The 26,172-nt window shown below is 38.1% G+C and overlaps 3 protein-coding genes across 4 annotated transcripts; all 3 read right to left on the bottom strand.

Annotated features, from left to right (window-relative positions):
- Positions 1–1,121: 1,121 nt before the first annotated feature.
- On the bottom strand, positions 1,122–3,705 carry LOC125472437 (subtilisin-like protease SBT1.6). Its single transcript, XM_048573898.1, is given in 3 exon segments — positions 1,122–3,301; positions 3,304–3,385; positions 3,387–3,705. Coding segments are annotated over 3 exon segments (2,313 nt in total). The 5' UTR covers positions 3,687–3,705; the 3' UTR covers positions 1,122–1,370.
- Positions 3,706–13,092: 9,387 nt separating this feature from the next.
- LOC103942087 (actin-depolymerizing factor 5) lies at positions 13,093–14,668 on the bottom strand. Its single transcript, XM_009352289.2, has 3 exons — positions 14,509–14,668; positions 14,098–14,357; positions 13,093–13,432 (listed from the first exon to the last, which is right to left on the bottom strand). Exons 1-3 carry the CDS (start codon positions 14,527–14,529, stop codon positions 13,282–13,284), a joined length of 432 nt encoding a protein of 143 aa, XP_009350564.1. The 5' UTR covers positions 14,530–14,668; the 3' UTR covers positions 13,093–13,281.
- Positions 14,669–22,050: 7,382 nt separating this feature from the next.
- On the bottom strand, positions 22,051–25,951 carry LOC125472612 (26S proteasome non-ATPase regulatory subunit 4 homolog). Of its 2 annotated transcripts, none has more exons than XM_048574274.1 (10): positions 25,791–25,951; positions 25,578–25,691; positions 25,383–25,488; positions 24,796–24,910; positions 24,506–24,715; positions 23,698–24,007; positions 23,408–23,531; positions 22,607–22,710; positions 22,452–22,520; positions 22,051–22,234 (listed from the first exon to the last, which is right to left on the bottom strand). In XM_048574274.1, exons 1-10 carry the CDS (start codon positions 25,800–25,802, stop codon positions 22,199–22,201), a joined length of 1,200 nt encoding a protein of 399 aa, XP_048430231.1. In that variant the 5' UTR covers positions 25,803–25,951; the 3' UTR covers positions 22,051–22,198. The 2 variants fall into 2 exon arrangements, with proteins under 2 accessions (XP_048430231.1, XP_048430232.1); XM_048574275.1 differs by having other exon boundaries at positions 22,051–22,231.
- Between the last annotated feature and the right edge of the window lie 221 nt (positions 25,952–26,172).

The raw sequence follows: 26,172 nt of genomic DNA, 5'->3' as shown, positions 1-26,172 counted from the left end.
CATGGAAAAGGTTGAATATGGGTTGAGAGAAAATCAAGAGAGCTAGAGTGAAAAGTATTCTAGTGAAAGAACTCTTGGGGTAGAGTGAGGCTCTTGGGAAAATTCTGTGAGTGGGTGTACAAGGGATATGGGATTGAGTTATATCGATTTAACTCATGTATACTTGTACTGTTATTCTCATAGTGAAGAGCAATATCTCTCCGGGGACGTAGGCAGTTTTTTTGCCGAACCTCGTAAATTTCTCTGTGTCTTTATTTCTTGTACTTTATTTTGTTCAACTGTGTGTGATTTTATGGTGAGGTTGTAATCTGAATCTCGGTTCCGCACTGACGAACGGGCCAAGGCACAACAAGAATCACCTTCCAGTCTAGTGGATAAAACGTCTCTTTCCATTCGAAATGTTTGACCGTTTGCATGACGTTCAAACAAACTCAATATTTGCCAGTGGTAGATTGCACCAGCTAGGTCTTCTATTTCAATCCACAAAATCTCGGGTTCAAACTCTTAATCCTTCTTTTTTAGTGTAGTTTAAAATAAAAAGAGCTTATTTTTCTCTACGCTCTTAGAACTTTATTGTAATCTCATTTTATCTCCTGAAATTCAAAGGTCATCATTTTACTTTTTGAAACTCAAAATTTATTCCACTTTTAACTTGTGACTCTCTTTTTTCTTCAAAATTCATAGGTCACATCCTGAAACATATGTGAGACACAACACATAACAAGACTATGTCATATTTGCAATAAATTTGATTATAAATCTCCATTATGCGTTAACATTCAACGATCAAAAAATATTAAGTTTAAAAAAAATTAGAGAGATGAAAAAACTAAAAAATAAATTGATTAGTCTGATGCACTCAAATCAAACCCACTTTAGAATTTAACAAATTTAAGGTAATTTGAAGCGAATTTTGAAATTTATAGAGACGACTTTAAATTTCAAGAAGCAAAATGAGATCAAAGTCGAGCCTCAGGGACGAAGTGGAGCAAATTTGAAGTTTCAAAGAATAAAATGGTAACTTTTGAATTACCGAATCTAAAGTGAGATTAAATGAAGTTTCAAGACATAGCTAAAAATAAGCCATAAAAATATGGCTTGTATTAAAAAAACAAAAAAAATTAGAAACTTGAGATTTTATATAATTTAAAAGGAAAAATAAACAAACAATAAAAAAAGAAAATTTCACGTTACACCAACCCGCAGAAGAAGCTATCTCATTGGGCTATAGCCTATACCGCTATAGTAGTAGTTTGCTTTAGTAAAACACAACACAAAGTAAAAACCCCCTCTCCCCTACACGTACCAACAACTTGTAGTTGTACCACCTATCACTACAAGTTACAAACCATCAAAATCCCCCATCATTTTTACAAGGGATCCATTTGTGTCACTACAATGGGGCTCCGAACCACGTGCTTCCCGTCGCTCCAGTAAAGCGACCCGAACGCCGCACCTGACTCACCAAACACCACATTCCTCCTATCCACCGCGACCGTCACTACAAAGCTCCGCTTCTTTACCGCCCCACTAAACACCAGCCTCGACGGCTTCACTGACACTGTCACCCCTTTTGGGGCCTCAATCCTAGACCTGTACACCGCATTGGGTTGCCCCACATTCGTCACGGTCCGAATAAACATCTTACTCGACTTACCCGCCCTGGAAAACACCGCGCCAATGGACGGGTAATTGAGATTCTCCGGCGCAGGCTTCTTCACCGGACATTTGGGTTGGACCCGAGTGATGACCTGAATCACTCTTGGCCCATACCCAACTCCACAAAGAAACCGAACGTAATCATCATTGGTGATGTCATAAATAAGCCCAGGATCCATAGCCCGGCCCAAATTCAAATGACCCGCCCCCAAATCATAAGGCGTGGAGGGCTTTCCGGTTGCCTCATCAGTCATGGTCTGATTTCTATTATCAGTCACGCTCGCCGTCGTCATCATGGCGGATCTTATGGCGGCTGGGCTCCAATCCCGGTGAGCCGACTTCAGCAAAGCCGCAGCTCCGCTCACGTGCGGAGCGGCCATCGAAGTCCCGGACAAAATGTTAAACTCCGTTTTCCTCTTGTCAGTGTCCAGACCGGTGGGTCCCACGGAGTCTGTCCAAGCGGCCAAGATGTTGACTCCCGGGGCGATCAGGTCTGGCTTCAGAATCTCCGGGTTCAGCCCGTTTGGCCCACGACCCGAGAACGAAGCCACAACCGGAGCCGGTTTGATTCCAATCACAGTCCCTTGGAAATCGAGCGTCGCCATGGGGTTCTTGGTGGAGGCCACGTAGGCCTTTATTGCGTCACCCTCGTCCGCCCCGACGGCGCAAGTGGCCAGGATATGTGCGTCGCCGACGAGACCCTCGCCGTTAGAAATTCCGTTAGCGAGGATCATTCCAACACCGCCGGCTTTCTTCACGACTAAGCCTTTGGCCGCTCGAGGACTGCTCCCGCGGTCGCATATTACAATTTTGCCCCTGACCTGGCGCGGGTCCAGGGTGTTCTCCATGCACAGCGAAGCAGAGAGCATGCTTGATTTCCCAGGATAAACGACAGGGTACATCTTGCCTTTGAGAGGTAATCCGGAGTACAACGACACACCGCTTAGTCTCCGGCCGTTGCCTAAAATCACAACCGCCGGGAAATTCCGATCGATGGTTCCCGCGCCCACCGTAGTAAGCCAAGGCGCAAGATTAGTCACCGACATGCCGTTTGGACCGTCGTTGCCGGCCGATGAAGACACGAACACTCCGTGCGAAACCGCTCCGTACGATCCAATCGCAATCGGATCGAGATAATACGGAGCAGAAACACCGTCGCCGCCTCCGATTGAAATAGAAATGACATCAACGCCGTCATTAACGGCGGCGTCAAAGGCAGCCAATATATCGGAGTCGAAGCAACCAGAATCCTTCCAGCATACCTTATAAACCGCCAACCGAGCTTTTGGAGCGACTCCTTTCGCTATTCCGGCGGCGTAACCCGACATGCTCGCCTCGAACGCGTACCTGCCGATCGCCGTGGAGGCGGTGTGGGTGCCATGACCATCCGCATCTCTCGGCGACCTGTACTCCACCGTGTCGTTTATCGGTGATATCGGACCTCCGGCATTGGCCGCCGCCTCGTGGCCCTTGATGAAGAATCGAGCTCCGATCAGCTTCCTGTTGCAGTTACTCTTCGCGAATTTAGTTCCTGTCTCGCAAACCCCCTTCCACCGCCTCGGAATCGCCCCAAGATTCTTATCCGTGAAACTCCGACGCTCCGGCCAGACGCCGGTGTCAAATACTCCGACAATGACGTCGAGCCATAGTCCGATTCCGACCACAGCCCCCTCTGGTTCCTGAGCCCCAAAAATTGTGGGGATCGAGTGGTGTGGAGACTCCGGCGGCAGGTCCTGGATCACAGCAAGCACCGAAGGGTGGTCGGAGATGGCGGAGACCTGGTCAGGAGTGAGAGAGGCGGAGAAGCCGTGGAAAACGGTGTCATAGACGTGGAGGATCTGGGGCGGGTCGGCGAATTCGGAGGCGTACCAGTGGTAGTGGGTGGGGAAAATCGAGGGCTTGGAGTGGCGGTCGACGCGGAAAATGAAGGTCTTGAGGGTTTGATCGGCGGCCTGCGGCGCGATTTGGGCTGAGAATTTGAACAATGTGAGAAGCAAGAGGAGGGGGAGGAGAGGATTGGAGGCCATTGGAAGGGGGGCAGAGAGAGAGTGAGAGTGAAGTGGAAGAACTGTGTGTGACCGACAGACAAGAGGGCAGAGTTATAAGTGAGATTATTATTCTTTTCTTTGTTTTGAATAATTAATCTGGAATTCTAATTAATTAATCATTTTCCCGTTGTAGTAATTTTGTTAGTTATTTTAATGGCGGGAGTGTGAGTGGATAATTTTGTCGTAGACGAGTCAGCCGACTCAGCCCATTTACTGCGCGGGGCCTCGAACAAGAGAATCGACATTGCATTTTGAAATCTTTGCTACGAAAACGACGGCGTAGGGTCCTTAATTTAACTTAGGTTGCATAAAGCGGTGCCGTTTTGTCAGCTTAATCTGAGGATACAAAGAAGATAAAGATAAAGATAATAAATCCGTCAATTTTTGGGGTTCCTATTCCCATCTTTACTCCTCAATTCGAGCGAATTTAACTCTGAGTTGTGGGGATCTATACTTTCATTTCTTTTTACTTTTCATGTGGTTATGATGTTGAATAATGATCATTGCATAGGTGGTGATCATGATCATGATATGCGTATGGTCTGCACGAGTCCTATCACATTTTTAGGGTAAAATCGACTACTTGGGGTCAAATAGTTTTGATAGCTATAAAGTGGATTGATGGGAGACATAGTCACACAGATGTATTTACATTAAGAGAAAGAAAAATAGACTTAGATTTATAATAGGTTAGTAATGATGTGATTCAAATTCATTTTTACGAGAATCGAATTTAAAACGTCTCACTTAAATAAACATTTTTTTTGATAAAATTTAATTTAATTAATATTTTTATAAATACAATAGACTTACATACATTTAATATAAGAGAGTTTTAACGAAAAGCCCGCAGTACTGTTCACTTTAACAAAAAAAACCATATTTTTACACTAAAAAGTCAATCATAGTACTATTCACTTTACCTTTTATTTTTTCCTATTGTTAAAACTTAAAGTTTTTAAGCTATTTTCATTAGTTTTCCTTTAATATAATCACCGATAGATAATAATTATACAATTAAGACATTAATTATATGTAATTGATAATATTTATACAATACATGTATTACCACTTTCGTACTACGGTCTTGTAGTATTCTTTTTTACTTATAAGAGAGATGTCTTAAGTTTGATTCTTGTCAAGACGAAGTTGAACCAAATTAGTATGACAAATCCATTGTTAGGCTTAACTCATTCCTCCACTCTTAGCGTAGATATTATCGTTTGTACATATATGTATTGTAGTCATTCTCAAAACTTATATTTAATTATTTTTAATGGTATGGGGCAAATGATTGAGTAGGGACTCATCTATTTTGTATGATCCATACATGGTAATTGGGAGAGATACCTACTGTACCTACTCATGTAGAATATTCCATATGGAATCTAATTATTATTTTTCCTTATGTTTTAGATTATTTAAATACAGTAGGAGTATAAAGAAAAGTAAAGACTATTGAAATTTGTTAAGGGAATTTTAGTTTTAAATTGTCATGCAAATGTTATTTCATACCAACTATTAGGTGTCCCATATTCTTGTGCGTCTTCTATTATTCTTAGTTATTTTCCCACATGGTGCCATGAAAAATTAAGTAAATTTACTTTCAAGGATGATAAAATTAAAAAATTCTTCTGTGTTGGTCTCTAATTTTTTTTTTTTTTTTTTCCCGTCAAAGTGTTGGTCTTTATTTGCACCACTAACTAAATGGTTTAAGACTTTTGAAACTATTTGAACCCAATTTTGTACTGCAGTTGGTCCATATACTCTAAGCGGTTGGATGAGAGAAATATTAATAATCAGGATTGGTTTCCGGATAAAGGTTGAATCAATTGCATAATCAATTTAGGTTCTGAGTCCTAGTCAAAGACACAAGAAAAGATGATAGAGTTTCGAGCGAGAATAATTTTGAATATATTCAAAGAACATGCCAAGGAATTGGAATATTATTAGAATCTTACAACTCGACTAGACTTGGCCATCACAAAATTCACCCCTATAAATAGAAATTGTTTTGCAACATAGAAAGCCCTTTCAACTCAACAAAAAACTAAAAAAATCTCTACGAGAAACCTCATTCTACGGAAGCTTCGCTCTATGTGAAACCTTCTCACAACCATGTGACAAAAAATACTAATTATCCCAACCCCTTTATTAGCACAAATCAGTTTGGTTGAACATCATTGAGTTAGCAAACCAGCAACACATTTGTCTGGCTAAACATCATTGTAGTCGTGAAACTAATCGGCCTAGAAGTACCCTTAGTTCGGTTGAATAGCACTACTTCTAGTTAAGGTGGTTATCTATCTAAATCTTAGCCGACAAAAAGTTTTTTATTCTTTCTTCGAAAGATGTCACTTCATTAGTTTCTTAGTGAAGTGAGGTTTTCTATGATCAGCTCGTAAGTACATTTCAGGTTTGGCATTCAAGTCAGCGAATGACGTTTACCATAAAAACACTCATCTCCTTTGAGTATATTTGCCCTTACAGTCTGATACCAATTCAGCTCACTAATATTCTCACAAATATAGTTGAAGCTATCGGAACGTGGTGTAGATCTTGAACTTCGCATTGAATTAAGTAACCTTATCTTTGAGTTCTAGAACCCTAGGCCGAGAGGCATTCCTTCCTTGGCAGTAGTCGCTAAGTGCAGAAGTCAGTAACGCGTTCGACACCACCACCACAACTACTTTACTTGCCTGATCAACCTTAGTCGTGAGTTAGCATGCTCGCATTCACAACAAGTACGTAATTAGCTTAATAATTCCTTGGTTTACGGGCCATGTAGAAATTATAATTTTTAGGATCAACAAAAACTTATAGAATGTTTTTAATTAACAAGCATGAGAACTTACAGAGGATATCCGAGACATGATTATGATAAAAAAAAAAATTAAAAAAGATTCCTACTCATTTCGGAATGTAGTTACAATTGACAGGAGATATCCAGTGGCAAATTTATTACCATATTTCACAAATAATGCCCAGGTTTAGAAAGTCGATTAATGTAGTCAAGGTCATTTACTTAGCTATTTTTTTTTTTCATAGAACAATAGTGTTAGTGAGTTAAATAGTTAAATGCTAGGAAGGATAATCAGTAGAAATCGAAACGCAAGAATGCATAGACATAGTTGAAATCATTTAGTTACCTAATTTTGTTTGTTAATAAGGTTATTTGAAATCATTTTCCTTTATAAAGCTATCAACCTAGCCATACACATGTATGTGATCCTCTTAGAATTTCCCGTCTCCTAACTTGCATGTTGAAATGAGAGTCGTAAAACATTTTTTTTCTTCCAAAGAAAGTTGTAAGACTTTGGTTTAGAACTTTTTAGGAACATCAAATACAGCAAAACATAATTTAAGTTAATGACACATCAGTCAATTAATTCCAAATAATCACCGACAACTAAATGATCTTCCTTTTCCTTTTCATTTTATTCTAGTTTTCTTTCTTTTAATTAAAGATATATTTGCCGATTTTCTCTCAACTTTTATAAAGTTGTCAATTCTCTCTAAACTTTAAATTTAACTGAGCATCCTTAAATTTTTATAAATAACTAATTTTCCTCTAGCGTTAGTTTTGAATTTTTTAGCCAATTTTTCATCCATCTTGGTCATGTGGACAATACATGGCAACCGTATAAAGGTGAACATGTAATTTTGTTTTGTTAAATTGCACATAGAGCCAATACTTTGCAACTGTTAATTGGACTCTCATGGCTAGTTCAAACAGTAAGTATACAGAGTGAACTAGCAGAAGAGAAAAAAAAAAAAAAAAAAAACAATTTGATGTCCACATTAGAGATTAAGTTACTTTATTGCCCTCAAATATTTACCATGTGACTAAAATGGATATAAAATTGGATAGAAAATTTCAAAATCTAACGTCATAGGAGAAATTGGTTAACTATTAAAATTGGGTAAAGTACAAAAAACTACCTCAACTATTGGGGTCACAACAGTTTCATACCTCATCTTTTAAAATTGACAATGTCATACCGCATCTTACGAATTTGTGACAATATCATACCTCCGTCAAATTTTCCGTTGGTTTTTCTGTTAAGTGCTGACGTGGCAAGAGACAGGGACCACTCACTAATCCAGCTGGATTAAAAATAATTAAATTAAATATTAAAAAAATTAAGAATAAAAAAACAAAACAAAAAAATTTCCTAGGGTGCGGCATCCCCTTTCCCCTATCCTTCTTCTTCTCCTTCTCCTTCTTCTTCTTCTTCTTCTTCTTCTTCCTTCTTCTGGGGTTTTTTTTTCCTCTCCTCTTCTTACCTCCTCCTTCTTCCTCCTTCTTCTTCTTCGGTTCTTCCTCCTTCTCCTGGGCCTGCGGTGGGTGGGGGAGGGGGTGGCGGGTGAGGGTGGGTTTTCAATTTTTTTTTTTCTTTTTTTTCCCTCCTCCTCTTCTTCCCTCTTCTTCTTCTTCGGTTCTTCCTCCTTCTCCTTAGGGGGGGGGGGAGTAGGTGGGGTTGGGTTTTCAATATTTTGTTTTTTTCCTCCTCTTCTTCCTCTCTTCTTCTTCTTCTTCGGTTCTTCCTCCTTCTCCTGGGGCGGGTGGGGTGAGTTTTCAAATTTTTTATTTTTTTGTGTTAAAGATTAAGCAGAAGAAGATGAAGATGGGGAAGAGAGAGAGGGGGAGGGAAGGGACTACTAAGGTTTTTTTTTTTTTTTTTTTAAAATTTTAATTTTACTTTTATTTATTATTTTAATATTTAAAAATATTAAATATTTTTTTTTAGTTTTAATAAGTATTTTATTAATTTTTTATAGAAAGTGGTCTCAGTCTCTTATCACGTCAGCATTTAACAGAAAACTAACAGAAAATTGACAGAGGTATGATATTGTCACAAATTCGTAAGATGCGGTATGACATTGTCAATTTTAAAAGATGAGATATGAAACTGTCGTGATCCTAATAATTAAGGTAGTTTTTTGTACTTTACCCATTAAAATTCAAGGGGGTAAGGAGCTAAAATTAAAGTTCAACGGAATTAGCAACTCCTATCAAGTTCGAAGAGAAATCGACAAGTACCTCTTAATTAATCAAGATGAATTTTATTGAACCCATATAACCTCATTCTACACCCAACTTAAATTTCAAATATAAATTGTCTTTCTTGCCTTATTATACAATTACTATCAAATAAAAGATGAAATTACCACTAACTTTTAGAGGAACCTTCTGTTTGTAACCGTTGGATCAAATTTCAATGATCCGAATCCATTGATCCCCGGGCTTTGGTTGCACATATCTAGAGAGGATCTGTGTTCATGGGGTTGTACCATCTGCTGTATCGCTTTTTTACTAACATTGTTACCTTATCCTTCGGAACTGGATCCCTTTCTGGGCTTAAGAGATTGAGCCTCTTGAGCAAAGGATCTGAGAGTTTGAAATTTGATCCAACAGTTACAAACAGAAAACTTCTCTAAAATTTATAATAATTGTAACCGTTAAATCAAATTTTAACAATCGGTGTGATTTACTCAGGAAGCTCAGTTTCTTATTCCTTATCCTTCTTCCAAATGTTTATATCGAGATCATCATTGACTGGGCCACCGTCCGGCGACTAGACACGCCGCATGCAAAGCATCGCGTGGCGGGCGCCTGATCAACACTCTATCATTTCAGTCTTGTCCCCATACCAGTGGGTCCGCAAGCTCAGTGTCTTACTGCTGATGAGGACATCATCTGACAGTTTTTTGTCATTAGCTGGAAAGTTTTTGTCTGCGGTTGGACTGACACTGTATGAGGGGAATCCGAGTTTCTGGTTTTGACTCAACGCCTTATAAACTCAATCAAAGCCGTAATTAGCGCCAGTTCTTGTAATTGGGCTGAACACTAAGGGGCCCAAATTTATAAGTTTTGTGCTGTACCGTTTCATTTGAGGAAGTTGGTCGTTTTGCTAGGTTTCGGCTTCAAACACTAGAATCTATGGAACATGGAAGACACAAGGACAAGTGACATTTAGGGAAGTTCAATCTTGGGTTGTCTGTTTAAATTCACTTTTTTTTTTGGGTTTTTTTATTTTTTGGCAGCTGACGAACAGTGCCGGTGAAATTTCTGTGTTGATGACGGAGTTTTGACAACCATTATGGCCTTTTTCTTGGATACGATGGAAGGGAATGAAACTCTTGATCTCGCGATATGGCCGTTACTGTATGTCTGTATCTGTATTGTGGAGATGCGACACGGTATGATGATTGCAAAATGTCTTAAATTTAAATTCGTAATGACATCTATGTCTCCATCCACCCGTATCACTTGAGCTATCTCTAAGGGCCTCGACGCTTCTGGGTTTGCAATTTGAGTTTTGGGTTTGTATTGACAATTTGGACTTTGATTTGGTGTTTTAGTTTGGGGCTTTTTTGTAATATCTCGTAAAGTAGTCTTCGTTTGTTATTGTTCATTGGGCTATGCTCATTCCTCCAAACCTTGCTCTGGAATTTTGCAATTTATTGATGAATAGTGTTATTCACATATATATATATATATTTTTTTTTACTTTTCATATACTTCTGTTAATTTTTGTCTATGATATTCTTCATTTTATTTGATCTAACAACCGAAAATCGAGTGAGGTGTGTGAGAGGTAAAAATGGATATGTGGATAGCATCAACCTGAGCGGAGTGTTTGAGGGGTAAAATAGATGTGTAGATAGCACCACCCTTTATTCAATTGTGCATCTATCTTTTTACCTTGGTTTCTTTTTAAAACCTAAAATCATGTTAGTTTGATAAATTTTCAACATGAAATCAGGATTTGTCATTGCATTTCCGACTTGTTAGCAAGTTCCCACCTATCGACTAGGTTCTCAGGGCACGACAAAAAATTTAAAATAATACGTAAACTAAATTTATTATACTAACTTTGGATAACCAAGCGCACGTGTTATTGTTCTAGTGGGAAGTATCTTTATTTTCAACTCGCTGATTCATGAGCTAATGACATTTTCTCCTTCTCTTAGTATAGTTTATAGTAGTAATATCGCTTATAATAAAAGAAAACTCTCGATAATGAAATTAACGATGTGACAGTTTCTTGTTTTATAAGGCTTAATGCAAATTTCTTTATGCAAGAACTAGGCCCCAATGCATAATTATCCTCATACCAAACCCATAATTTCAACTAGAAAACCGTACAGAAAGAAAGAAAGCAAATGAATACTAGCATCCTAATTTCACGTCGAAGGTGATGATTGATCTGTTAGCATAGCAGTTGGCACATACAAGGCATGCCGCTCAAATAATTGTGGTGTGATTCTGGTGGTTGCAACAGCCCGAAGATATAATGTAAAAATGCAGTAAACCAATGGATGAACGCGCACAGAAATTATTAACATGATAACAAAAGAGGAGGGGAGGGTGGTAACAACCAACAACTAACACAAGTATGAGAAGATAAAAGTTAACAACAAGATGGCCAAAACATGACATGAAATCATGAATGCCCTACTTCTGTTTGCTTCGTCCTTGTTAGGAAATGTGGATCATATACAATCGTCCCACGTCGCTCGCACCTAAATGCGTCGACGGGACCTGATCAAATTTATATCCAAGAGCTCAAAGACGCCGCCCAATAGCAGCGTACAATTCTTTTGAGATAAAACTTCGTACTTGAATGGTCACCCGGGTTGCTCCCGTGCATTACATCTGGGTCATGCGCACAACCCGCATACGCATGGGAGAATTTTCACTCTCTACCTTATGTCAAAATCAATTTGATATTTTTCTTGAAACTTTCGGGTTCAAGGTAGGAGATTTATTGTGCTTAATTGTTAGTGTTGAGGAAAAGGGCGATCGGTAGAGATATAACTTACACCAGAATGCCTAGATATGATTGTTTTCCGCCAATACTGTAAAACGCCATCCGCCCCAACAAGCATTCTTTGAACTACTTGAAATTACGCAACGACAATCTTTTTTCTCCTACAAAATTACAATATTGGAAGACAGGGAATTTAAACTCATGACTTGAGTTTATTAGTGGGTAACCGAGCAGATTAATAGCCCAACTATACAAAGCCCACTTTTAACAAGAGTTCAAAAATATCTAAAGGCCCAACAATGACCAAAATTAATGGGATATGATTTCATCCACATTTAAAAAAATTTCATTTAGGGTTATTAAATTAAATAAATCAAAGGCGAATTTGATTCTTACCAAATACGAATTTGAACAATATTATAATTAACTCATTGTGAGGCTAAGCTCACCTTCTTTTTTTCAGTGTAAATAATATTGTTTGTTCAAAAAATAAAAATAAATCAAATGAAAGCAAGAAAGTTGATTAAACAAGAGTGTGAGAGAAAAATGTATTTATTTTCGAAACCAACTAGAAAGGTAAACAGTCATAGGCAAGGAACAGAGCAGGAGACATTATTGCCCTTTTTGTGGTCCGCTTAATCTCTTCAGTGAAATGGATATTTTATTGAAAATTTGTAAAATTTATAGTTAGGTGTATTTTTCGCGATACTATCACGATACTATATTGAGAGCTGCCAAGGAATTCTCTTAAAAGTAAAATTTTTTATGTACTTTTTACTATCTCATGTTTTTGGTACAACGTTTTATAATGTTGGAATGAAAATTAATGTTAAACTAACAAAGAATCTATCAATACTTCTAATTTTAAGAGAGCTTCTTTAGTATTTATTTGTTATCTTAGATCCACCATGGTTGTCTTAGGTCCACTCCTTCAATGAAAAAGATTTTACTCATAGGGTAAAATTCCTCTTTCGTTATCATATTGATGTGAAAGTACTACTTTAATCGTGTACCTCAATAATAAATTATATCGGATAAGTTTAGACTTACCTATCAAAATTAATCAAAGTGCGAGCCGAATCATTAGTCAATTTTGTGGGCAACCCATCCAAGTGATTTACAATGAAAATCGCCACACGATTTCCAACAGTTTTCTTCTTTAATCCCCTACCTTTTTTATTATTATTTTTTATTTTTAACAAACGATATCATCTATGCTAAAAGAGTAAAAAATGCGTTAAATCTCACAATAAACGAATAATAATATGATTTAAATTCGCTTATGATGATGATAACGATATTATCCATACTAAAAGAGTAGAAGGTGAGTTAAACCTTACAATAAACTAATAATAATATGATTTAAATTCGCTTCTGACGAGGATCGAAGCTAAGACATATCTTTTAATTGTATTAAATTGCAAAAATTTGTATGAAAAAGCAAAGAAAAAAGTGAACGGAAAGTTTGACCTACCAACCACACCACCTTCTCTAACAAAGTGAAAGGTCATTTTTGCCAAAGTCAAATATATATCCAAGCACTAAGGGAGGCACCTTCCAGCATTCATTTGAAAGTTAGGGTTTAAGATATTACATGAAGAGAGCGATTCCTCGTTAATTAGCACACAATCATTATTACAAATTAGATGAATAACTTACATTAGTGCCAAAAATCTAATTAAGAGAAGGGGAACAATGAAGATTCCACCAACAAGAAACAAGAAAAAAACCCATGTGGCTGGAGTTATTAATTTAAAGTAAGATTCCAGAACATGATTAAGCTGCTCTAATCACACTTATTTAGCCCTGTCCTTGATCACATCCATCCCCATCTCGGTCGGATCGGTCGCCTGAAGTTCATAGCTGATGCCATCTAAAACTCTCCTCAGCCCAGCTTTGGAGGTTGCATATAGTATTTTTGCCCTAATCCTTGATTCACTTGGTGACCTGCATCAACCCAATTTCACATCACCTTCAAATTCCCCTTATACTTACCACACAAGATGCTCCTATATATACGTATGAAATGGGGAAGTGATTCTCCGAGAAGTGATTTCCACACTCGTTTTGGTCACACGGACTTTCCTTTGTTCTTTTCACCTTTTAGATTGTATGAATCAAATGACAATCAAAAGACGTAAACAAAAGGAGGAGTGCAGATAAGAAAACCGGCGTGACAATCACCACCCTTAAAAAAAACATGGTAAGAGTTTTATTTTTATTTTTATTTTTTTTCAACAACTGTCGGCCGAGATATTTGAACTCCGGACATCCGGTAAAGATTGAATGTCGCTGTACCAATTAGTTACGTGCAAAAATTGTTCTTTTGATGTGACAAGTGAGCAGATGATATTTGATAAGAATCCAAAATAAGGCGTGGGAAAAACCATTGAAAAAGAAAAGCATGTACCAATTGACCATGATGGTTGAAGGTTCACCAAATTGGGTATTCCTAACTGGTCACAAATATTCCTACTTACCAAACATGGCTCCCCCAATTAATATAGAATTCTCATGATTAGCATGATTAATTACCAACTACTTAATCTTAATTTTTAATCAGACATGGAAAATCAAAGAAATTAGAACAAGGGAAGTGATTAATTACTGACCAAGCAATGAAGAAGAGTTTGCTCTTCCTGCAGTTATCAACAGTGACAAAATCAAAATCAAAGACTGCATATCTGCAATCGTCTTTGGGCAAGGAGGCAGCCAGATCATCGTAGTTTTCCGCTGGCCCACCAACTTTGTCAACGGTCACCAGCCTCGATCCCTCATCAATCTTGAAAACTATGTATCTGTGAACTTTCTTCCATTTCATCTCCATGAATGACTTCTTGCATTCATCAGTCACCCACATCCCAGTTGTAGCCTATCATCGTCAAATAAATAAGTATTACTCGCAAGCGCACGAATCAATTCAACTAAACATAAACATATACATAAATATGAAAATAAAAACAAAAAAATTACTCGTAAGCGCACGTATGGATTGAATGGCATAAAGGAATTGAGAAAGTTACCATCTTGAAAGCCATTGCCATGGTTGCTGAAATTTGAAGGGAGGGTTTTGAATCCGGTGAGATTTCTGAAGGCTGAGTCCTCAAAGTGGTGCTTTGCTTTCCTATTTATATAACAATTGGGATTGCTGGGACGCCCTTTAATCGTTAATGTTGCCTGATATTACAACTTTGTCCTTGCTTACCTTAGATCTGTGACTGTAGTTGTACGGCACATTCTATTTTCAATGACCAAATTGCCCCCCCTAATCAGTAGATTTAGTTTGTCGTTGCGTTCGTGACCTCCGGGCTCTTGTCTCCCCTTCCACATCCAGTTTTGAGTTTTTATTTTATTTTATTTTATTATTATTTTTTTTTTTCACAATGTGGTTATTTGCACCCAAAGGATTGTATGCAACTTTGTATTTTAACCAATCACAAATTTTTTATTTTATTTTTGGGTTTATCAGAGGATTGTAACGATACAGAGAAGATTAGTACAATGTTACTTAGTGGCGATTAAGTAAAATACTAATTTGTATAGATTAGTACAGAGTCAGCTAGAGAAGATTAGTATAGTGTTCACTGGGAACTCTCAGGTCATCACGGATGCTATTGATCGTAAAATCTCGGACGAGATGAATAGAGAGCTCAACACTCCCTTCACCATTGAGGAGGTGAAGGACACCCTCTTTCAGATGCAACTGTCCACTTCTCTGGGGTCGGATGGCATGCCCCCTCTATTCCTCTAGAAATATTGGGCGATTGTCGGCAACGATGTTTCCAATGCTATCATCTTCTTTTTGGAATCTGGTCGAATCCTTTGCAAGATCAATTTTACTCATATCACTTTGATTCCCAAACAGTTTCGACCTTCTAAGATGTCCCAACTCTGTCCCATAAGTTATGCAATGTTCTTTACAAAATTGCCTCAAAGATGTTGGTGAATCGCATGAAAGCCACTATGCTAAGTATCATCTCCCTAAACCAAAATATTTTATTTCTGATCGCCTAATTTCAAACAATACCTTTGCTACAGAGGTTGCCCAATCTCTGTTCTAACGAAAAAGGGGGAAGAAGGAGCAAATGGCAATTAAACTCGAGATGAACAAAGCGTACGATTGCATTAAGTGGGGCTACTTGCGTATGGTGCTTACGAAACTGGGTTTCTCCGGTTGTTGGGTGAATCTTTTTATGCAATGTGTTTCCACAGTCACCTATTCTATCATTGTGAATGGTTTTCCTTGCGGTTACATTCACCCTTCTCGTGGGCTCCGACAGGGAGACCCTTTATCTCTCTATTTGTTTCTTCTTTGTGCTAAAGGATTTTCGGCCCTTATTGACCAAGGCACAATGATTGCGCAATTCAGGGGATCTCCAGTTGCCATGGCGTGTCACTAATCCATCACCTCATTTTCATAGACGACTTCCTTTTATTTGGCCATGCCACTAAGAAGGATTGCACTAAGATTAAATCAATTCTAAACTACTATGAGGGGGCCTTGGGTCAATGGGTCAATTTCTCTACGAGTGTCGTTTGCTTTAGCCAGAACATTACTCGGGGAGAACATGATTGTTTGGCAAGTTTACCGTGTTGATAGGCATGTCAAGTACTTGGGCCTCCTAACTCTGGCAGGAAAGAACCTAGGTGCTTGCTTCGGCCACATCAAGGAACGCTTGTAGAAACGTCTCCAGAGTTGGAAAGGGAAACTCTTAAGTGTGGTGGGTTGTGAACTGTTGATCAAAGTTGTTGCCCAAGCCATTTCTCTTTACACCATGAATTGCTTCATTCTACCTAATGTTTTGTGATGATCTCAACAATATATGGCCAAATTTTGGTGGAATGGTGTGGATGACTCTTGAAAGATTCATTAGATTTGTTGGGATCGGCTTTGTGCTCTAAAAAGTGAGGCTGGCTTGGGTTTTAGGAGCCTCTATGCTTTCAACCTTAGTCTTTTGGCAAAGCAAAGTTAGAGGCTCATTCACGACCATTCCTCTTTGGTTGCCCGTGTATTAAAGGCCAAATACGAAAACTCTTCGTTTTTGGAGGCATATGTGAGAAGGAATGTGTCATTTTGTTTGCAAAGTTTGTACTCGGCTCATCCCATCATCGAGTTGGGCTCTCGTTGGCAAATTGGAGCCAGTGATAATGTTGATTTTTGGAATGATCACTGGGACCTTCTGCTTTCCAAATTGATGATTTTCTTCCCTTGCCCCCCAGATTGCCCTTTGTCGCAGGTTAGCCAGCTGATCAACAATCATCAATAAAGGCATCTCTGATTTGCTCCTTATTTTCTGACTTGGAAGCCAATGCAATTCTTTCCCTTCCTTTTAGATTTCGCATGCCTGGGGATAAGTTACTTTGGCATTACGACTCCAAGGGTCTTTTCATGGTTAAAAGTGCATATCACCTTGCCTCACGTTGGGTTTTAAGAATTGGTGACCATGCTTCGTCATCTCATCCTGGATGCAGCCTTAGTGTGTTGTGGAAAAGAATATGGAATGCTCGTGTCCCTTCTAAAGTTAAGGTGGCGGCTTGGCGTATTTGCAAGGATATCATTCCACCTCGTGCAAATCTTTTTCATCGTCACATTGGATCCTCTTCAACCTGGGTGTTTTGCCTTAGTTGCAAGGAATCTTCTCTTCACCTGAAGTGAGACTACCCTTTCTTTATTTGCACCTGGATCTCTACTTCGTTGGGTCCTCCGCCTACTAGACCAGGTGTTATTTCAATTGGAGATTGGGATCTTTTTCTGGCTAATTCTCCATCTCATGAGAACTTTGATCTTGTTATCATGATTTGGTGATCTTTATGGAATGCCATAAATTCTCTCATTTGGAACAGTAAGTCAGAGAGGCTGGACCTTGTGGTGGTTCATTCTTTAAGTTATTGGCAGGATTTTATTGCTTCTACATGGCCGTATCCTTCTCCTTAATCTTTGACCCCTTTGATTATTCGGTGGTCTAAGCCCAGGTCCGGTTATATAAAGATCAACGTTGATGGGGCTTGGGATAAGGAAAGAAGCTAGGGGGAGTAGGAATTATAATTCGGGATGAGCTGGGGCATTTTGTGGCTGCCCGTTCCATAAGGTTCGATTTTGTTTCCGATCCCTGCATATGGAAGCTTTGGCTTTTCGTGAAGGCGTGTTCTTGGCGATGGAAAAAGGTCTTATCGATGTTCTTTTTTAGGCTGATTCGTTCCAGATCGTGAATGCGACTTTTGACAACTCTACCAATATGTCAGCAGTTGGACTTATTGTACAAGACGTCAAGGCTTGTCTTCACACGATTACTGATGCTACTGTTTCCCATACCCGTCGCCAATGAAATGATGTTACTCATCGCCTGGCCCATCAAGCTCTACATATGATTTCGGTGAATTGCTCCTGGTTCGAGGAGCCCCCCAATTTCATACTTGGTTTACTTTCATCTGATTGTAATTGACTTTGGCGACTTTACTGCCGGCTCTTGATCAAACCTTTTTTTTTCAATCTATGGAATCTACTATCGTTGCTTTCAAAAAAAAAAAAAAAAAAAAAAGAGTGCTAGTACCGTACATGCTAAGGTAAGTAAATTATATGGGGCTTAATGACTTTCCATATTTTTTTGGAAGTTTTAACGAAACACTCCCGGTACTGTTCACCTTAACGAAAAATGATATTTTTACTCTAAAAAGTCACTCCTTCTACTATTCACTTACAACAACTTTTTGTCATTTTGATTAAAACTCAAAGTTTCAAGCTTTTTCATTAGTTTTCCTTTTTTTTTCTTCCCTATTTTAATATCTGTCTATTTGAAGACACGTAATCTTATCCTAAATCGTAATTGACCTATTTATCCAATTTGTCTCTTCTTCTTGTTATTGACCAGCAAGTATCCATGTCCATTCATAGTTGCTAACTTGTTTCAATTAAAAAAAAAAAAAAAAAAAGTTGCTAACTTGTTAGTAGGTCATTGTTAAGAAGTAATGTGATGGGAATACTAACCAGCGTCTGGAGGTCACGCAAGATAGTTTCTCCTTTCCGACAGTGTACTAAATTCAAAGAGTGGTTTGTAGGGATAGGATCCTCTCATGAGTTAATGGAGAGTATCCTCCTCATCAATCATCGTGGGCCGTTGGATTTTTATCCAACGGCTACAATCATTATAACTTTAAAGAGACCCCCTTGTTTGTAGCCGTTGGATAAAAATCCAACGGCCCACAATGATTGATGAGGAGGATCCTCTCCATTAGCTCAGGAGAGGATCCAGATCCGGTTTGTTGTAACTTTTATGTTCATATACACCAATAACCTTATGTAATAAATTCATATTGCTATTTAAACCGTCATTTAATAACCTTTTCACAAGCAAACATTCGGGAGGTCGCCGATTGAGGAGTATTTAGTATAAAATTCAAATACAGAGATATATATACTCTCAATCACTTGTGCTACAGACTTCTTGTAGATCGAAATTGAACGGACAAGCGACTCAATCAATATGGAATACCATATTGACCTCTACACAAGTTGGTCAATGTGGTCACACTCTACAAACTTCACTAAACTTGAACGAATACAGATGATATGCTGGTCCTTTCTTGGATCGCACACGCACATCCCAATCCCCCATCACACTATACATATCTTTGAGTTCTTCAACGAATCTTTGCGTGAAAAGAAAGAATCCAATTCATTATATTTCTATATGCAAGATCTAAACTTTTAATTTTTTAGACAACTCAACTCAATGATACGTACCATGGAAAAAAAATTGCAATTGTTTTATTAAGAAAACACAAAACTTGGCAACTTGTCTGTATAATTGTACTTGTTATTATATTCACAATTATTTTAGGGTTTTGAGTTTTTCCACAGGTTTGTCTGTGAAAAATGGTAGGAGATAGGAGCAACAACCCAACATTCATCCCATAAAATACTGGTCACCTAATATTGGGGATAAACATGGCTCATCCGATTGAGAAAAATGGTAGAAAATACAAGCACTAGAATCCATGAAATTTGCATACAATTGTGAGTGCATGCATGGATGTCTGTATGGGGAAACATGCCCTTTCATGTGAGTGAGACTACCCCTTTGGACAAAAAGCTCCATCAATCCCATAACTTGTGGGTGTGGGTGCCTAATCTCTGTTCTACAATAAGTTTATATTGTGACCACCCAACAAATCTATGGCTTATTTCTAATGGAAGTACATTATAGCGGTTCATGTTATGGACCGGCTCCTAGTGTAGTGATACTTGCTTTTATGTTGAAAGATATATTAATCTGGTGGTACTTGTCTTTACAAAGGTAAAAGAGATCACACGTTCGAAGGTTACATAATTTTCTTTACCCTAAACCCTAGAAAGCTCGATCAGATTCACAATTTATGAGTGGTTCATCTATTTGCTAGAATATGAGTTTATAGGCCTCACAATCTATATGGTGGATGCAGGGTTTTGATATGAACGATATGACCTGGATTCGATGCCACCCAACAAATTTTAGCTTCTTTCTAATGGCAGTACTTAATAGTGGGTCACGTTGGCCTTACATAACAAGAGTAGCATTTGTCAAGCAACAGTTCTAAAAATCCCCGACTAGGCCACGCTTAGGCGCTTGTCAACTAGTTACTATCCCGATTAATTCTTAGGCATTTGAAAATTAAAAAAGGGTGCCTTGACGTTTTTCTAGACCCGCGTAGGCACCCGCCTAGACCCGTTTAGACACCCGCCTAGATTGTGACTCTCACCTAAATAGAAAATCGATAACTATCATTTTGCATTTTATTTTTGCTCAATAAATTGTAAAAGGCTTGTTGAATACTTGGATGAACACTTATTATATGCTTTTTTTTCCATATTTTTAATATGTTCAAATACTTTAATATATATATATATATGTCATAATACTTTAATATATATGTCATTTTATTTTGCAATTTATGTGTCCAATACAGTTATGTATTAAAGAAAAATATAAATAGACACTCATTTATACGATATAAATAGATTTACTTAAATCCGCAGCTCAACGCCCAACTAGCGCCTAGCGTCTTTTAGAATCTTAACCAATTATAAATGTTTAATAATGAGTAGAACTAGCAAGACACCCAAAATAAAGAGGCATCAAACCGAAGTTTTTGTACAACTTATTATCATATATAGTGCATTTGATTAAAAGTTTGTAACCGGTTTTATTATGTAGACTTCCGGTGCAATTTTCAGACAAAACTAGCTAAACAGCTAACAAATAGTACACGGTTACCCAAAAAGTCAAGCATGGTGGCCGGATTAACTTCTAGAGTTTTTAGAGACCCTCCATTTAAAAAGCTAGACAAGAACTTACTGCGGCTGCCAAATGCTACTATGCTATCCTCAATGCATACGAAATTTCTAGGAAGGCCTCTGAAAGATATTGCATAGACCTAAAGAACCCAAAATTCATGTCCACACGAATAAGATGAATGAGATGCAACAGTTTTAGATTGGTGGCTCTTAATAAAACGGCATCTAAATCTAACTAGTAGTCAACTATTAGCAGCCAATAAGAAAAGGTTAGGGTCTGTTTGATAATCTAATTTGAAAACGAAACTCAAAATTTTTATTTTTTCTAAAAACACATGTTTTGATTTAAAAATGTTAAATCCAAATCCAAAACCGTGTTTGGTATGCTTCTCTAAACTAAACCAAAACAGAAAAAAGTTAAATTAAAGAGCTTGATAGGGGTCTTTTTCCCATAGTAAATCCCAATCTTCTTGTTGGGGTTTTGGGCTCGAATAGTGACCGGGATCTATAGAGAGATGACGGAGGCGGAGACGATGCTGTCAAGTTGAATCCTTTGAATGCAATGTTCTCGAATGAGTAGTTGGAATCAGGGTGAACCACGACGTAGAAGATGTCGGCAGAGGGGAGGATGAGAGTGGAATGAGGCCGAAGAGCCAGTATAAGCAGCAGCAGGAGCTCCGGCAAGGGTTCTAGCAAGTGTAGTTCTTGTAGTGGTTGCGTACTCTGTCAACAGGACACAGTAGACTTGGTTTTTGGAGACGTGCAGTAATTGGAAACTTGAGGAGGAGTCGGGGGTGGAGCTTTGTCAAGAAATCAAGCAGACTGCACACCAGTGCAGGCCTTTGTGAGAAAGATAGGGAGACGGGGTGGCTGAATTTCCGAAAAAAAAAAAAAAAGGTCCAAATACACACATTTTGTGTACTCAACAAATAGGTTTTGTTTCCAAATATTTTTGAGTTGGGATTTTGAGAATTGCTTTCAAATCAAATACCAAACAAAGATTTTAAATTGTGACTCAAAACTTATTTTTGAGTTAAAAACATTGGATCCAAATCCAATACCAAACGAGCCCTTAATTTCCATGAGCTGTTATACGAGGGAACAAATTTGATCGAAAAACAACTGACCGATTGTGAACCACCACCGGCTTATTGCAGAGACTATTAAAACACAGTAAACTTAAGGGATTTCAAAATCTATCTGTTTTTTACCTTCTTTTTTCCAATAGAACTACCGTAAACTGGTGCCAAGACGTTTGAAAGAGTTCATCCCATTGCCTAAATTCTGCGCAATATGAGTAGAAATGCAGCATAATTTGATTACCAAATAATCGTTAAAACCCCAATCGGCATATGTTCTTGTAGCGTCCTCCCATAATTTAAACTTCCTTCAGGATCTGAATGCTTACTTTCAAGATACAGAAGTCGTTCTAGTCACAATTTTCATTTGTCCTCGTTCGATGGTTCTTCTTTGTCCTTCTGTCGGGACAGCAATTACAAAGAAGGGAAAAACTATTTAGTAATTGAAAGTAAATTCTAGAAATTTTTCTTTTTGGAAGAAACAAAAAATGTACATTCTAGAAACTTCCGATAATCGATATTCACACCAAATCAAAAGACGAATTTTGTGACCAAGAAAATTCAGCATCATAAACACTCATGCAAGACGATCTATGCGTAAGGTTTGTGAGCATACCTCAGACGGATTCTTCAGAGATGCAAGAAGATCTTTCACTGAAGGATCGTTGGGGTCAACTCCTGGAAGCTGTAAGGAAAATAACATATCAGAGAAACAGCAACAGCAAAAATAGCTATACACATAGTAAAAGAGTTAGGTTCAATTACACATACAGATTCAAGGATAGATGATACAAAAGATTGATCCTCCAACACCTTGCTCACATCGGTCTGGGATGATGGCTCTCCTGCACTTTCCTGCATTGACATTTGAAGAGCTGCATGCAGCCAAGATATAATAAGCATGCTGAAACTAACAAATTCTCCCAGAACGCTCCGTCAATGCTCAGAATTTTCAAATCAAATGTAATATTAACCACAAAAAAGGTAAAATGAAGAACCAAAAAAGGACGCATGATAGGTGTACATTTTGATGCCCAACTACACCAAACTAGAAAATGATTCATGTTCTCAGGGAAGCTAAGCGTCAATTGCTATGAGTATGAATTACACGAACCCATATTTCATAGCTTGGGAATTAAGCAAACCATAGTACTTGTACCCACGGCCAATAGATGAAGCAAGTAGACCACTTAACATGTAAACAGAAAGAACTACCAAGTATAAACCTGTGAATGTCAAATTTATCTGAAGGTAATGCATAAGTTTTTAAGGTCAGACAGTCGTAGAAATACACTCGAATCTATTAAAAATGAATGTGACCTCCAAGAGTTGTACAAGAATATACCTGTACAAATTTAAGTTTGCAAGAGGATATAAACCTTATGTTAAGTTAGTGGCATGGAACAAAAAATAGAAGCATGTTAAACGAACAAAAATAGAAGCATGTTAAACGAACAAAAAATAGAAGCAAGTCGTAAATAAATTTCCACAAGTAATCAAGCAAAAGAAGCTCATGCTCAAGTTACCTCACTCAACTAAATAATATGAAATATAAGAAATAAAATAACTCACCTAAAGCCAACTCCTGATCCGCACTAGTCGCTTCTGACATCTCAGTATCACCTGCTGAATGACCAGTTCCAGAGATGTTCATTGACATTGCAAGAGCCTCCTTCAACAAGTCATTCTCCTCAACCTATCACACATACCATTAGCCAAGGCCAATTTAAATAACAAAAATTCTTTGAAAATAACAAATGACAAAACAAAACCCAACAATATAGACTTTATAGACTTTAAGAACTAGACAAGGTTATGCAAGCATGCAAACACAGACAATCAAGAGAGGAACTGAAATCAACCATATCATCAGTATGTTTCTTATCCTCCTTGGAAGAAACGTTAGCTTGATCTGTCATGGTCACATCTTCTGATTTGGATGATGGTTCCCCTCCTTTTCCACCAGCTTCTTCAGCAGCTCTTTTGGCCGCGGCTTCTTGCCTAGCCCTTTCCTCTTCCATAGAAACTCGAAGGGCGAGAGCAAGCTCAGGATCAATGTTGGGATCAACGCCAAAGTCATACCCAGAGCCACCAATAGCAGCAGTAGTTGCTGCTGCTGCAGCCACTGCAAAACCACTTCCACCTTCTCCGTCACCAGTAAATACAGGTGTACTGCCATTAAATAAGGAAAAGCTCATATCACGGGAGACATAGTTAGAATTATTAATTATACAATGTACTGTGACGTGTTCACTATGTTATTCAACAAGCAATTCCAGCCAAGTGACACGCAGAATATGTGTGAAGATAGAAAGAAAAGTTTCTTGTGTTCACTATGTTGTTCAACAAGCAATTCCGGCCAAGTGACACATAGAACACATATGGAGACAGAAAGAAAAGTAGAAACTTATGCCTATTAATTTTCTGAAAAGTAAGTTGTAAGAAATACTTGAGCTCAAATACATATTCTTGCACAAATTCTCCCTGTATCATTTTAATACCTACTATTCTCACTTCTCCATTCTTTCTTCGTACAACATGCATTGCTCTTATACACAATAGCATGAATCTAAACCTATATTCCAATTAATTCCATGAACAAATAATTTTATAATTGGCAATGCAAGATGATATCTAAACAGACATGGGAGAAAACAAAAAATAAAACACCTTATGAGAACATCTGAGAGAGCATTTGGACCAGCGGGGACATGTACTATATGACTGCTGTCATTATTATTAACTGCAGACAGAAGGGCCTCCAGCTTCTCTGGCTTCCCATCATCCTCTTCCCCGAAATCAACAATGTCAAGAGCAACACTGTTCTTTTTCAGTTTCTTTCCTATCGATTCCAACACCTTCTTTTCAAATTTGACAGGACTGAACACGGTTAAGAGTTAGATTTCAACAACAAAAAAGAGCAAAAAGGAAAGTGCAAGCAAGAAGATTGCACTATATACCTTCCAGCAAAAACGATAATCCGTTGTTGCTGATTTTTGTTTTGACGATGCTTAAGAGCCAGCTGAGCTATCTGGATTGCAGATGCTATGTTCATCTCACCTCCCATCTCAAGACCTATATAAAAGGAATTAGAGAACTGCAAAGAAATTAACCAAAAGAAAAAAGGGATAATTTGACGAACATCATGATGGAACGATTTCCACAAATAAGAGATAATAAAGGTACCCATTGAACTAAAATTTTAATAAAATCCAGCACGCAAAAGAACACGAATCACACTTAAAACGGCCTCACCATCTCTAATTACTTCCTCGCATTGTATAGTAAGATCCAGTCTCACATTCATGCAGGATAATATATAGTACTAAAGCTCATTCGAGTTTCCCTTCAAAACTAAAGTTACAGCTTTGGATAATAATGTCCGCCTAAACTATGATCATTCATATTCAACAAAACCATTCCAACCGCTTCATTGATACAGTTTCATCAGCTATTTAACTCTACAAGTAAGCTAAACATGTAAAGTTTTCGAATTCAATTAAAAAATAATCACACAAGCAAATTAGTAATGAAATGAGAACTTCACCATGCATGCAAGCTAAAATCCTTCCAAGATCAGAGGTTGGAGTAGCCAATACCCGAACCCCTTTGCCCGCCATTGTCAATACCCCAACTGTATTCTCCGGATTAGCCTGCCCAATTTACAAACTCCACTGTTGAAAAATTGAAGTGGTTTACAATTTCGTAAAGGGAAAAGCTTGATTAAAAGTCGAAAGAAAACCTGGGTTTTGGCACCACAGATGAGATTAATGGCGTCGGCTTGAGCTTGCAATCGGGAGGGACAGTAATCGCCGTTTCGCATCCACTCGGAATTGTCGACACAGATCATAGTCGCCTGATTATTCATCACATTTAAGCATAATCATCAGAAAAACCGTATGCAAAACCTGAAAAATTGAAACATGCGAAGGAGGAGGATTAGAAGAGGGCTAACCTCGAGAACCATGGTTGCAGAGATTGTTCAACTTTTTATGCTTCACAACTCAAAACTTCAAAAGAGGGTCTCCGACTCTCCGCCGTGTGTGTGTAAAATGTGTAATTCTCAAAGTACCCCAACCGTATTTGTATATTTTTTGCTATTTTCCCCTTTATTTTTGCTCCTCCTATATTTTCTACTAATTTACTTTAAGTTACGGAACGAAGATTTTAACTTTAGTGTCGGTTTGGTGGATATTCTTCAACACTTGAAAGTGAAAGGTTTAAGTTTGAATTTTGTAAATGACGAATTCGTTATCAAATTAAGCTGCCACAATGTACTTAAAAAAAAAAAAAAAAATTATGCCCAAGTTTGCAACACTTTTCAGTCATCAGATTAA

The sequence above is a fragment of a genome, unplaced genomic scaffold (genome assembly GCF_019419815.1).
Source record: "Pyrus x bretschneideri cultivar Hongxiangsu unplaced genomic scaffold, Pyrus_bretschneideri_v1 Contig7, whole genome shotgun sequence".
NCBI classification, from domain to species: Eukaryota; Viridiplantae; Streptophyta; class Magnoliopsida; order Rosales; family Rosaceae; genus Pyrus; species Pyrus x bretschneideri.
This window is presented reverse-complemented; position numbering and strand designations above follow the sequence as displayed.

Bases quoted from the DNA above. Each gene is read 5' to 3' on its own strand.
- LOC103942087 (XM_009352289.2), bottom strand. From the start codon at position 14,529: ATGGCAATGGCTTTCAAGATG. The intron at 14,358-14,508 runs GTAACTTTCTCA...TGACGATGATAG, and splicing joins TGGCAATGGCTTTCAAGATG to GCTACAACTGGGATGTGGGT. The intron at 13,433-14,097 runs GTCAGTAATTAA...GGGTTGATGCAG, and splicing joins AAACTCTTCTTCATTGCTTG to GTCACCAAGTGAATCAAGGA.
- LOC125472612 (XM_048574274.1), bottom strand. The intron at 24,716-24,795 runs GTATATAGTGCA...AACCGTGTTCAG, and splicing joins ATTATCGTTTTTGCTGGAAG to TCCTGTCAAATTTGAAAAGA. The intron at 22,521-22,606 runs GTATGTGTAATT...TTTTCCTTACAG, and splicing joins TATCATCTATCCTTGAATCT to CTTCCAGGAGTTGACCCCAA.